The 12,471-nt window shown below is 39.7% G+C and overlaps 1 protein-coding gene across 4 annotated transcripts in view; it reads right to left on the bottom strand.

The window, feature by feature from the left end:
* Positions 1-5,163: 5,163 nt before the first annotated feature.
* NFIA (nuclear factor I A) overlaps positions 5,164-12,471 on the bottom strand; it is a 418,368-nt gene continuing 411,060 nt past the window's right edge. For all 4 annotated transcript variants that reach the window (XM_023549533.2, XM_010591225.3, XM_003411049.4 and 1 more), the window contains one exon: positions 5,164-10,814. In XM_023549533.2, coding sequence (XP_023405301.1) covers positions 10,797-10,814 — 18 coding nt within the window. In that variant the 3' untranslated portion in view covers positions 5,164-10,796. The remainder of the gene's footprint in view (positions 10,815-12,471) is intronic.

The raw sequence follows: 12,471 nt of genomic DNA, 5'->3' as shown, positions 1-12,471 counted from the left end.
AAATGAAGGTAGTTGGACTCACTTCCAAGTCCTCCGGTTTCAAGCCCAGGCTTCTCTCTACTCTACAATATTGTCTTCCAGAGTGTCAGAGTTCCCTTCCTTGGGGATGCACCAATTCAGAGTTGCAAATAATAATAGTTATGTGGCTGATTCTCTGCTGAGTGTTCTAGATGCATTAATTCATTTAACCCTTGTGATGATCTTATAAGGCAGGTACTATCTTCATTTCCATTTTACAGATGGGGATGCTGAAGACCCTGGTGTCGCAGAACTAATAAAACAAAAAACTAATACTTAAACCCAAGTGTGGCTGACCTCAGACCCTCAACTCTTTATTTTCTGTGTTGCTGTTTTCTACTTAGTTGAGGCAGTGATTCGTTGGCAGGTCTTTGAGAATTTACCTGAACAAAAACCTGGAAATGTCAAGGAAGAAGGCACGTGCCTTCTTGTTCAGGCATGAAAGAATGTCTTATCTCTGTATATTGGAAGCCTTTATTCATTTACTTTTTCAGTAACAGCATAACCACTTTACAAATGCTAACTCATTAAATACTCAAATAGCCCTATGATGTGCTTAGATACTGTTATCATTATTCCCACGTTACCAATGGAAAAACTGAGGCACTTGTTAACATGACACAGCTAATAAAATGCAGGACAGAATTGAATCCAGGCAGTCTGTCACCTCAGTCCACGCTTTGATTTCTATACCGCCTTCCTCTTAAGCTTGGTACCTACACACCACCTGCCCTAGAGTATGTCAATAAAGGGGCAGTGTTGATTGCCTTTAATTCCAATTTCTTAACTTCAAATAGTAAAGATCAAAGTAGGGTAGCAACTGATTCTGTCTAACTTAAACTCTAAGGGATGCTTGTGTGAAATGGCTCTATTCCCTTGAGTCAGAAATGTGTCTTGAGGACTGACTATATCTTTTTGAGACCTGCAATGATGATAGAAAATATTAAATTTGATGGGATAAATGACCTATGGCACCTGGCACATAGAAAGAGCTCAAGACACAGTAGCTATTAATATCTGTATTAACCTCTCTAATCTGTTCACTTCTCGTCCTCTCTATCACTGGCACTGCAGCCCATGTGTCCATTATCTCTCCGATGGCTACCGGAGCTTCCTTGCTGACTGTCCCCACTCAGTCCATTCTCCACACTGCACACCTTTCCCTCACTGCCTAAAACTAAAAAAAAAAAAATTAAAAACTAGTCTGTAATAATGCTCTCTAGTCTTCCCTTGGAGTCCCTGAGTGGTGCAGAAGGTTGGAAGTTTGTCTACCCAGAGGCGCTTTGGAAGAAAGGCCTGGCGTCCTACTTCTGAAAAATCAGGCACTGAAAACCCTATGGGGCACAGTTCTACTCTGACACACATGGGCTTTCCACAAGGTGACGTTGACTAGATGGCAACTGGTTAGTCTTCCCTTAGGGAGGATTGAGCTCCCTGGACCTACTGGACATAGGCATGGCCACATGGCTTGTTCTGGCAATAAATATGAGAAGTGGCACGTGTCAAATTCCAGGGGGAATTTTTCAAAGCCAGGGCATGTCTTGCCATGCTCCATTTCCCCTGTGGTAAAACACTGCAGATAGTAGCTGCTTTGCACATAGGTTCTAGGATGAAGACACCCTGTGCAGAGATCCCAGGCAACCCTTGACAGACTTGCAAAATGAAATGTAAGCCCTTATTGTTACGAGTCATGGAGATTTTGGACATGTTTGTATCACAGCATATACCTAGCCTAATCTGACTGATAAATTTTCTAAAGCATTGAGGGGAGCAGAACAAAAGTCCCTAATATTCTGTAAGGCCGTGTGTTGTCTTGACCTAAATGTCAAGCTTCATCTTGTACCATATTTTCTCTCCTTTGTTCTTCTTCATCCAAATACGCCTTCTTTTAGTTTGTCATAGGTGCTAACCTCCCTTCTGCTACGGGGTGTTTGTGCATGCTGTTCCCTCTGCCCAGAACATTCTTCCTTCCCCCTTTTGCTTGGTTAAATTCTATCTATCTTACCAGTCTCAACCAGCTTTCATGGAAATATACATCCTTTTTAACACTCACCACAACCATATGTTTATCTTTGTTGTTGTGTTTATTTGAATACCTATTTTGCCCATTAGACTGTACACTTCATTAGAGACCCAGTCTTTACTCTCTACCTGTAGGCCCTGGCACAGTGTCTGGCACAAAGTGGGTGCTCAATAAATATTTATTGAATAAAAAATGTTGTCGGGTGCTGTCGAGTGGGTTCTGACTCATAGTGACCCTATATGTACAATAGAACGAATATTGCAGAGGTTATAGGATGGAGTTGGAGTTAGACATGTGTGCTGTTCATTTACTTCTTTTCTCTGGTCTCCAAGCCCACCCTTCTATCATCTGCTCTGTGGTGCTAGGGCTGGTGTTTTGCTCACTACTTTGTCTAGATTCTCTTGCCAGGCGGCTACCATTCAATGCAGCCAATACAGACACCGGCAGGAGATGGGAAGAGGAGGGAGGGAGAAAAGGGACTTCTTCCTGTTTCAGTTCCTGTCCACGATGTGCTATCGGCAGAGGAGGGCTGCACCTACAGCCTCCAGCTCCTTTCAACAATCCCAGCATGCCGGAAATACTAATAATGTTGGTATTAGTACTCCTCAGAAGTATTAATACTATTGGCTATATCTACCTGGGTGGTCCTAGCACCAGCTGCCTCAAGTCCTCTCAGAGATCTGAGCATCAGTCATGTGGTCCCCCCACCCTCATGGAGACACCCCTCAGTGAAGATGCAAATATCAGCTGCATTGGGCCCCTCCTCCAATCGCTTAGGCTCTGGTAACCCAACCTTTCTGTTGTCTTTTCCCAGTTTCCTAGTCATTAGTAACCAGGCCACTGCAGAGCCTCCCGTTTTAATACTTGTTGTTATTGTTTTTTAGTTGCCTTCTAGTGGATTCTGACTCATAGTGGCCCCATGTGTTCAGAGTAGAACTGTACCAGTTTTCAAAGCTGTGATTTTTTGGAAGAAGGTTGCTAGGTTGTCTTGCAAGGCATCTCTGGATGGGTTCAAACCGCCAACCTTTTGGCTAGCAGTCTAGCGCTTTGCCATTTGTGCCACCCAGGGACTCCAGTGAGATACCTATTGGATTCTATTCCTGACTGAACCATAATTGACACAACATGGAAAGCACGTAGAACAATGTCAGTCAGGGAGTAAGAGTATGTGAGAGTTAGGTCCTGTATCTGTCTAAGCAGGTGAAAAAAAATTGCCATTAGAACACCACTAAGGGTGTTGTGTGTCTGATATCAGTGTTAACTAACCAACTCTGTGGTGCAGCAAGACCATCTTCTGGGGAAACTCCCAATCCACACCCGTAACTGTCACTCAAATACAACCATCCCGTGCATGATTTAAAGCAAATGATGACACAGCTTCCATAGCATTAGCAATTTTTTATTTTTCCTTTTTTGTTGCATAGGAAATGCAGTACTTGCTTCCAGTAATTGTATTGTAATGTGAGAAGGTGGTAGCACTAATGGTTGAATACAAGAGTTAAACTAATCCACACCAGCTCAAAAAACCTGTGGAGATTTAGTTGAATAAGAATGGACGCCCACAGTGATTCTCAACCAATTACAAAATTTCACAGAACACAGTAAAACTAAAAGGGTAACTATGAGAGTCAATACAAATATACTAGAGGCACAGGGGGCCCGGCTCATAAAAACAAATTTCAAACCAAGTTATTAACACGGGTGGTGTTTAGGTTCACAACCGATCTCTTACCATCACAGGAAGTGTTCAATTCCCTCCCCCCACGATTTGAAATAAAAAACGGAGGTATCTTGAGTGGACAGATTTCCAGGTGTGGTGGGAAAAGTTCCCAGTGACCTTTGTCCTCCTGGGTGAGAGGTCAGGGTTGGGGGGGTGTATGGTTGGATATTTACCAATTAAAGTCTTCCTAGGGGACCTCTTCCTAGAACCTGATGAAGCTCCTGTTCAGTTTGTATCTCAGTGGTGATGCTACCAAATGCCTTCGCAGGGCCAAGACGAGGATTTGAGACAAGGGAGAAAGAACAGAGCTGACCAGCTTTCTCACACCTCCATCCCAACATAACCAGTGGCCTTGCGACCTTCCGCTGAGATGTTTTTTAAAAAATGCTATTTTATAGACTATTACTAAAAAAATATAACAATAATAAAAATTAAAAAAAGTAAGAATCACACAAACAGAATTGAAGGGAAAAACAGCTTTCATTATTTTGAGAAGCTGAGCGTAAAAACAGCAGGCAAAATAGATCAATTCACTGGACACTATTTGTCCCTGAAACCACTGCAGCAAGTACAAAAGTTCACATTGTATGACCTGGTGAGTGTTTTCCACCATGAAGGTGCTCTGGTTAAGTTAGAGGTAGCACTTCCACCATAAGCTTTTGTGGTGCAGACACATTTTGGAATTTTTTTTTTTTTAATCAAATAGCATAATGGGTCCCCATGTGAAACTGGTGACGCCTGGCACACAGGCGAGGTCCTGCCCCCACATGCTGCCTCCACTTCCTCATGCCAGACTGTGGGTGGTCTCCTGTGTCTGTCTGGGCATTTCTGGTATCTACTCCCACCCCCCACCCTCCTAATCTGGGTTATGGAACCTTTGGGGCATAAAGAGCAGATGGGTGCTGGATTGGGGAAAAAAAAATGAGATAAAACTTGTTGAATTTGGGAAGCAAGTAGTTTCAATTTTAGACCAAAAAAAGTCTACAAAAAAATCCCGTGTTAATAGCAAACATCTTTTTTCTTATGAATCGGGCCCAAAGTTTGTACAGAGTTTTATTTTTGAAGAAAATATTGCAACTGTGCGTGAAACTAAATAGCCATGTGATTTCGTAAATTTTTTTTTTCTTTTTTTCTTTTAATATGAGGAGATCTGGTGTGAAGATGGATCAAGCATGGGTACCTGGCTAAACATTGTCCATCAGGAAACCGCTTCGGTATTCACAGAATAGCTTCAGTAGAGGGTCAGGGAAAACGTCCCTCCTTTTGAAACGTCCTCAGAGTGTCTCTGTAGCAGAGTTCTTGAAATTCAAATGGTAGTTTTGAGACAAAAACCTTGCCAGGCACTGATTTCTGAAATCAAACCCCCATGCTTGTCCCCTAGGGAAAAGAAAACAAACAACAAAAACGAAAACGAAAACACAAGTAATACTGAATTTAAGTAAATGTATACCTCCAAAATACTGAAAACAGCCGAAATCAAGAAAAGACAGAATTTGCGTTCTTAGTGAAATACCTTTAAACCTAACTGACAAGAACTGAGTCAGAAAAAAAGACTAACATAACTTTGAGTAATATTCATACAGTTCACTAAGCATTATGGAATAGCATGCATTAATATTGTACGGTTATTTTACATCACCTATACCAGAAGGTCCTGACTGACAGACAGCGAAGGCTACCGGTGTAGAAAAAATCTTACTTCAGAAGAGCAATATAATACAGATTTCACAGGCACTACATTTTAATATATCAGGTATTATGCTGGTTTTCTTATAATTCTTTCTGTCCTAAAGCTGGCATTATAACAATGACCAAAAAGGCAAGGATCGAAGTAAACGGAAAGTAGATACCGAAGTTGATATAGTTTTTTTTTCTTCAGATAGATTAGTGCATAGTTCTCATGCAGATAAACACTGCTATGCATTTACACTGTTGGAAAGCAGAGTGAATTGAGCCCAAGTTGTCACATTTGTGTAAATCATTTTGTCAGCCTGTAATAGCACCATGTAATGGATTTGCATTAAACATTAAATTGATTTCAGAATTGGTGACACACTATTCACTACAGTTAAGTGCTATGGAATAGCTTCAATGTTACCTGCTATATATCAAAGCAATTTTCATCCCACTGCTTTTTTTATTGGAAAAAATAAAACGAAAACATACACGACGCTAATTAGACGAATGCACAGCCTTGGACGTGGAGAAGGCAGAGCGGGTTTACTGTCAAACAGTAAATACATGCATTGGCTTCAAGACAAAATTGGCCTTGGAAGCGTGTTTGAACGAAAGCCCTGCCCGGTGGGCAGGGCAGCTCTCTGAGACCATCTTATTACAGATCTCATGAAGGTGGGTTGTGAGGTGCCGCTGAAGCTCTCCTTACATTACCATGCCGGTTTTGTTTTAAATTTGTTCTATGGAGGCCTCCTACCAAAACAAAACAAATAAAAAGAAAGAAACAGACACATGTACAGAGAAAAAGCGAGATGGACAGAGAAAGACACAGGAGTCAGAGAGACAGAAAGACATGACACCACTACTGACAAAAAGAAAATTCCAGAGATATGATGCAAAGTACATTCAATGACATTCTTAGAAACCCCTCCCCCAGAAAACAATCATGAGGGAAAAAAATATTTTCTTAGTCCAGATTTTGTAAATTCTTTATGACACCGTAACTGCAAAATTCAAAGCACAGAGGGGAAGAGGGGTTGAAAAAGTGAAAGACCAACTTCTTGAGATGGGTTTTGCGTATCTCTGTGGGCTGACTGGATACCTTGACTCTGGAAAGTTTGGGGCCCTTTACACTTCAGCTGTTAGAAAACGAGTAACACAAGCTTTGGGAAGTGTACCTTGTCTGCCTGCCTACAGCCCACACCTGACCACAGGGTGGGGAGGGGGTGAGCGCACAATAAAATAGCTGTCATGCCGGGGGGTGAAGAAACAGAAAAGTGAATTCCAACCTCAAAGCAAAGAAAAAGGCTCTGGGATGAATAGAATGGCATTAAGGAGAGGGGCCTGGCCCCTGAAGGACCAAAAGGAACATTTTAGTGGCAGAGCGAATGGCCAGAAAGAAAAGCATATAGAAAAATGGTAAGATTTAGTGTTTGTGCCTCTGACTTCAGTTCCCAGACAAACAGAAAACACGGGGAGTTATCTGCGGGACTTATCTCTGTCAATATGGTTAATGCCATTTGACGGGAAAGAAAAAAATTCAAATGTGTCTCAAAATCAAGGGCTGGGCCTTCAAATGCTGATAGCTCTGTCTGTCTGTCTACACACCCCAGGTAGCAAAGTCCTCCTCAAACATCTTCGCTTGGCTTTTAGTCTAAAACATAAAACACTCTTATATTGTTGGTGTTTCTTTCCTGCTTGACCACAACGGAACTACAGTTTCCTGCTGCTTTCTGGACAATGAAACATGAACAAAAAAGTAATTTAGTGTATTTAATACTTAACCCCTGTTCGTAATCACCCTAGACTGCCTCCCTAATGTTTTAAAGCCTTTAAAACATTTTTTTTCCTGCAAATCTGCTCAAAGTTCCCTAATTTAGCTTCATCAAACTTAATACAACAAAACACCTTCAAAAATACAGCATACCTGTAACGTCCATTTACAATGGTTTTTCAGTAGACCTATACTTCTCAAGTATAGGAATATGCTATACCATTGAGAGAAAAAAATAACTGTATTTAAATACTTACAAAAAAAAAAAAAAGGAAACAGGAAAGTTTTAAACTTAAATCCAGTTCCCAGAGGGGGGTAAAAGAAAGAAAAGCAATTCTATGAACGCTGCCTTTATAATGAACAATCAGAAATTTCACTAGGCTAATTTGACAGAAATTTTTTCCTCATTTAAACAACATTACAAAAGTCCTGCATTATAAAATAGGGTAGAATAAATCAGTGTAATCAATAAAACTATACAACATACAAATTACATATCTTCTGAGTGGGCAGTTTATTCTCTCTCTTTGCAGTCATGACTACAACATGCTCACTAAAAACAACTAAAACTGCCCAAACTATTGCTTAGTTTGTTTTGTTTTTAAAAAAGGGTACAATTTTATTGTATATACAACCAATTTACTGGTAATACCTTGGCTTATCGCAAGGTTCTGACAAAATGTTTGTCTAGGCTTTTTTCCCTTCACTGTGAAGCACTGAAAGCTGCTATTTGTTCTTTTTTTTTTCTTTTCTTTTTTTTTTTTTTTTAGTGCACATATGTCATAATAAAGTAATGCCCAGCTAAGTGCTATAGGGGAAGGCAAAGTATGCTGGCTGGCTATAGGAAGTGACACCGTACACTGACAATCACACCATACGACAGCGCCAAACAACTATTCAACCACTTATCAGACACATATGAAAATCCAAAATGTTTTATTTTTTTTTTCCTTAAATAGAGAGAACCAGTAAACAATTTTCAGAACTTGGAAGTTTAAAAACGTGCATATAAAAATGGGCATTATATACTTTTCACTGAATGTGGCTTGACTGCAGTCTGCTAAGAAAAATGGGGTGTGGGAGCTGAAGAAAAAGGAAGTTGTCTTTTTTTTTTTTAAGGCTTGCTTGTGAAAGGAACAGTTGTAAAAACAAAATTGCTTGAAGCAGGGTCAGCTTAGTGCTTCACAGTTTGACTGCTTCTCTAAGAGGAGCCCTTCCTGCGCACGTGCATTCAAAAAAAAAAAAAAGAGTACAAAGACAAACACCTAAAACACACTGCGTCAAGTGCAGCACCGACTTTGGTCAAATAAAAAAAAAAAAAGAAAAGAAAAGAAAAATGAATAATCGCTAAGCTTTTTCTACATGATATAAGCAGGTATTGCATATTTTCATATATCTGGGGAGGGGGAATAAAGGAAGACTCCAAATAAATTGTAAAATGCAGCAACATCCAAAATACTGATATTCTAAGCATCTACAGATCTCAGAATAGCACTGCCACTGACCATACAGGACAATAAAGACTACTCCTATCTGCGGAACAACTAGCTTTCTATTTAGTTCTAGATGTTGAAACTGACGATGGCTGACATAAAAGTCACATTTACAAAAAGTGTCTCCAAACGCTTGACTAGGGAAAAACCCCTTTCAATAGAGGAGCCTGTGCAACAATTCCACAAATAATCGCTATCCAGGGCAAGGCACATTGATATGGAATTTTTGTTTTCGTGCAAATTAAGGAAAACAAAACAAAACAAAACAACATTGTTTCGAGGGAAAGATGAGGAGCAAAGTGTCTTCCCAAGAATTTCAGTTACTTGATTGTATAGGACAGTAGTAGAACCCTTCTGAAGGGCTGGAAAACATAGTTTAAAGGCAAGTGCCTAGAGTAGGGATTACAATATTGTGTCTTAATGCACTCTACTTTATCCTACATTAACTATATAAAAATTAGTTACTAACACTAGAACATGCAGAGACTTTCTCTGATCAGCGGGGCTTGCCAACCAGAACGTATATATATGTATAGTATAGGAAACCTTCTCGAAGTTGCATGGGAAGCAAAGGGGTGCTTCGCTGTCTGGTAGAAAATTCACTTGCACTTTTTTTTTTCTTTTTTTAAACATAAGATACAGGACATTTGGGGGTGCAAACTTTTTTTTTTCCCTAACAAGTACCCTTGATCTGAATGGGTACCAGCATTTGTGTCAGTATTGGTTTCATTATTATTATTACTTTCCCATAGCCCAGTTCAGGGACACAAAGGTCTTTAAATTTCTGGACAATCTCTGGTACAACGAGGTGTCTGATGACTGATAAATCCTATGTTGCCGGATACATGTAAAAATTTTCAGAATTGGCAGAATTCATTATAGTGACTTCTAGCTTATAAAATTAACAGATACCATGATTTCATTTTAGTTATGTGCTTTGATAACAGAAAATAATTAATTAGCATTTAATGTAGTTAACATATTGTGGTAAAAGCACCATTAGATTTGTTTTTTTTTGTTTTTTTTTTTGTTTTTTTAATTTTCCTTCAGTTTTTAAAGGGATACAAGTTTAACAATAAAAAACATAAAAAGCAAAAATAGCTCCCCTTTTTCTTGCAAGGCTGTTTTTTACCCCAATAATTTAGAGTCCTGGGGTGGAAGGACTTGAAAAACAAAAATAGAATTTTCAACAATCTCTATCTTACAAAGATATTTAGCTATCCAATGAAATTGCACTTTACTCAATTCAAAATTCGATTGTTTTGATTGATTCCTGTCAGTTTCTGTCAAAACAGACCATCTTCCCCATTTCCCTATGAATTTTTGTGTCATTGTTGAAATTGTTGAAAAAAATGTTTGCTTTTTTTTTTTAATGTAAGTGCAGCATTTCAAAACTTTTTTTTAAAAAACTGAATAGTAGTAGTAGTAGTTTGCCATTTTCGGAATTGTTCTGCAACGTGAGTGAATTCATTGTCCTTGCGGGCCATGTTATATACTTAACTGCTGACTGCTGAACCAAACCAAACCAAAAGAAAAAATAAAACAGGAACATAACTGCATTTTCTTTTTCCAATATGTTACAGAAAACATTGCCCTTTGACTGTCCCGTAAGTTATATATTGCAGATCTCAGCTACTACAAAAGATTTAGTTCTCCGTGTGCCTCTCAATTGCTCGAGATCACACCGGTGTGGGTAAATTCATGAAATACTGTGAAACAGCCAGGCTCCGTACAGAAAGTGTGTTACAACGGGAAGTCAGTGAGCAAGGGTAGACCTCCTCTAGCCACATCACCTAATGCTCACGCTACCACGGGAACACTTCAAATGTTACAAAGCCCAACCATTTCCAGCACCATATGAGAAAATTACAACAGTCCCTAAAGAATTAAAAAAAAAAAATCCCAAAATGTTATGGCCTTTGCTGTTTGACCATAATGCTTGCTGTTTCCTTGTACAAGTTGATTTTGAAGCGGTTTTTCTCCCCTTCCACTGACAGTGAAGTTGTAACCGCGCTGGGTTGAGGTTGCGTCCATGTTACAGAGTTGAGAAGGGGTCAGGTGGTCTGTCTGGTGGGTGGTGGGACGCTGCGACTTTTATCCCAGGTACCAGGACTGGAACACAAAGAGAAAAGTACAATTAGAAAAACAACTCCTAAAATAATGTATTTTTTAGAAAGTGCCCTTCCAACCATGAAATCTAGATCTACTTTACGGATCAAGAAGGGAAATGCACTGGGAAAAGTACAGGAATGACCAACACTAGCAGTTCTTGAGACACTGAATCTGATCTTACTCCTCTGAAATGAAAATTCGACGTCATCTTCGGGGTATGTCAACATTCTGAGTGTGTCTTATACAATGAAGTATTTAATAAAAAATTACAATGAAGTATTTAGGGTCACTTAAAAGACAAATGGGGGTTTTGTACTTGGCAGGTGGCCATTATAGGAGGGCAGGGAACTTGATGATCTTGTTAACCACTGGCTCCCCAGAACCTAGCACAGTGCCTGCCATACAGAAGGTCCTCAATGTAGAGAAGGTGCACGAATGGAGAAGGGGTGAGGGGAGAGGTTTCACGTGGTGATGAATGGCCATTCCTATGAGTTTCATGTTTTCTTTTAAATGCACTGAAAACATTATTGTGACATTCTCTTTACCGGTACAGATGGTGAGTAGTATCGGAAGAATCATCACCACTGCCAGCTACTGTCAAACTGACTCCAACTTATGGTGACAACATGTATGTCAGGGTAGAACTGTGCTCCATATGGTTTTTAACAGCTGATTTTTCAGACATAGATCATCAGGCCTTTCTTCCGAGGTGCCTTTGGGTAGACTCAAACCTCCAACCTTTCAGATGGCAGCTAAGTGCGTTAATTGTTTACACCACTCAGGCAGCCCGACAGAAGACTAATAATAGAAGACTAAAAAAAGTAAAATAGAAAAAGCACTGAATCAGATATCCTGGGTGGTCTTGGGCAAGTCACAGCATCTCCTTGGACTCAATTTCCTTACATGAGGGTGAGGTAGACTTTATGATGTAAAATGTTCCCTTCGGCTCAATATTTTTAAAATAATACTTTTAAAAATGACATGTAATAATCAACTGGTATCAAAATTTCACCCTATTAATACCAGGGTGTCTGAAGGAAAAATGAGGCATAGCCTTTGTTCAGACTTTCGTTCTTTCAGCATTTATTTGGAACTTTGCAAATACCTGCTCCTTAGACAGGAAGATGGCAAAATTTCATCTCACATACTTTGGACATGTTATCAGGAGGGGCCTATCCTTGGAGAAGGACATCATGCTTGGTAAAGCAGAGGGTTAGCAAAAAAGGGGAAGGCCCTCAGTGAGATGGATTGACGCAGTGGCTGTAACGATAGGCTCAAGAAGCATAGCAGCAATTTTGAGGATGGCGTAGAACTGGGCGGTGTTTCATTCTGTTGTACGGATGGTTGCTACCAGTCAAAAGAGACTCGATGTCACCTAACAACAACAACATCTGCCTGCTGGGCCCAGTTACCAGTTACCTTTTCCTTTCATGAATTCTTAGGTGATTAGCTTTGATTAGCAATCAGCTGGTGATATATCATTTCATCTGCTGGTATTCCTTTCTCTGTTAGCTAAACAAAGTGTCTAACTACAGAGTAATATAAAAGTTAATTTCTCAAGTGAAATAAAGTTATAGCTTTTTTTTTTCTAGAGATACCCTGTCAAATTCACTACATTTATCATTATTCACAGAAAAATCATCAAATTCTAGCAAAA

Source organism: Loxodonta africana, chromosome 3 (assembly GCF_030014295.1).
Source record: "Loxodonta africana isolate mLoxAfr1 chromosome 3, mLoxAfr1.hap2, whole genome shotgun sequence".
NCBI classification, from domain to species: domain Eukaryota; kingdom Metazoa; phylum Chordata; class Mammalia; order Proboscidea; family Elephantidae; genus Loxodonta; species Loxodonta africana.
This window is presented reverse-complemented; position numbering and strand designations above follow the sequence as displayed.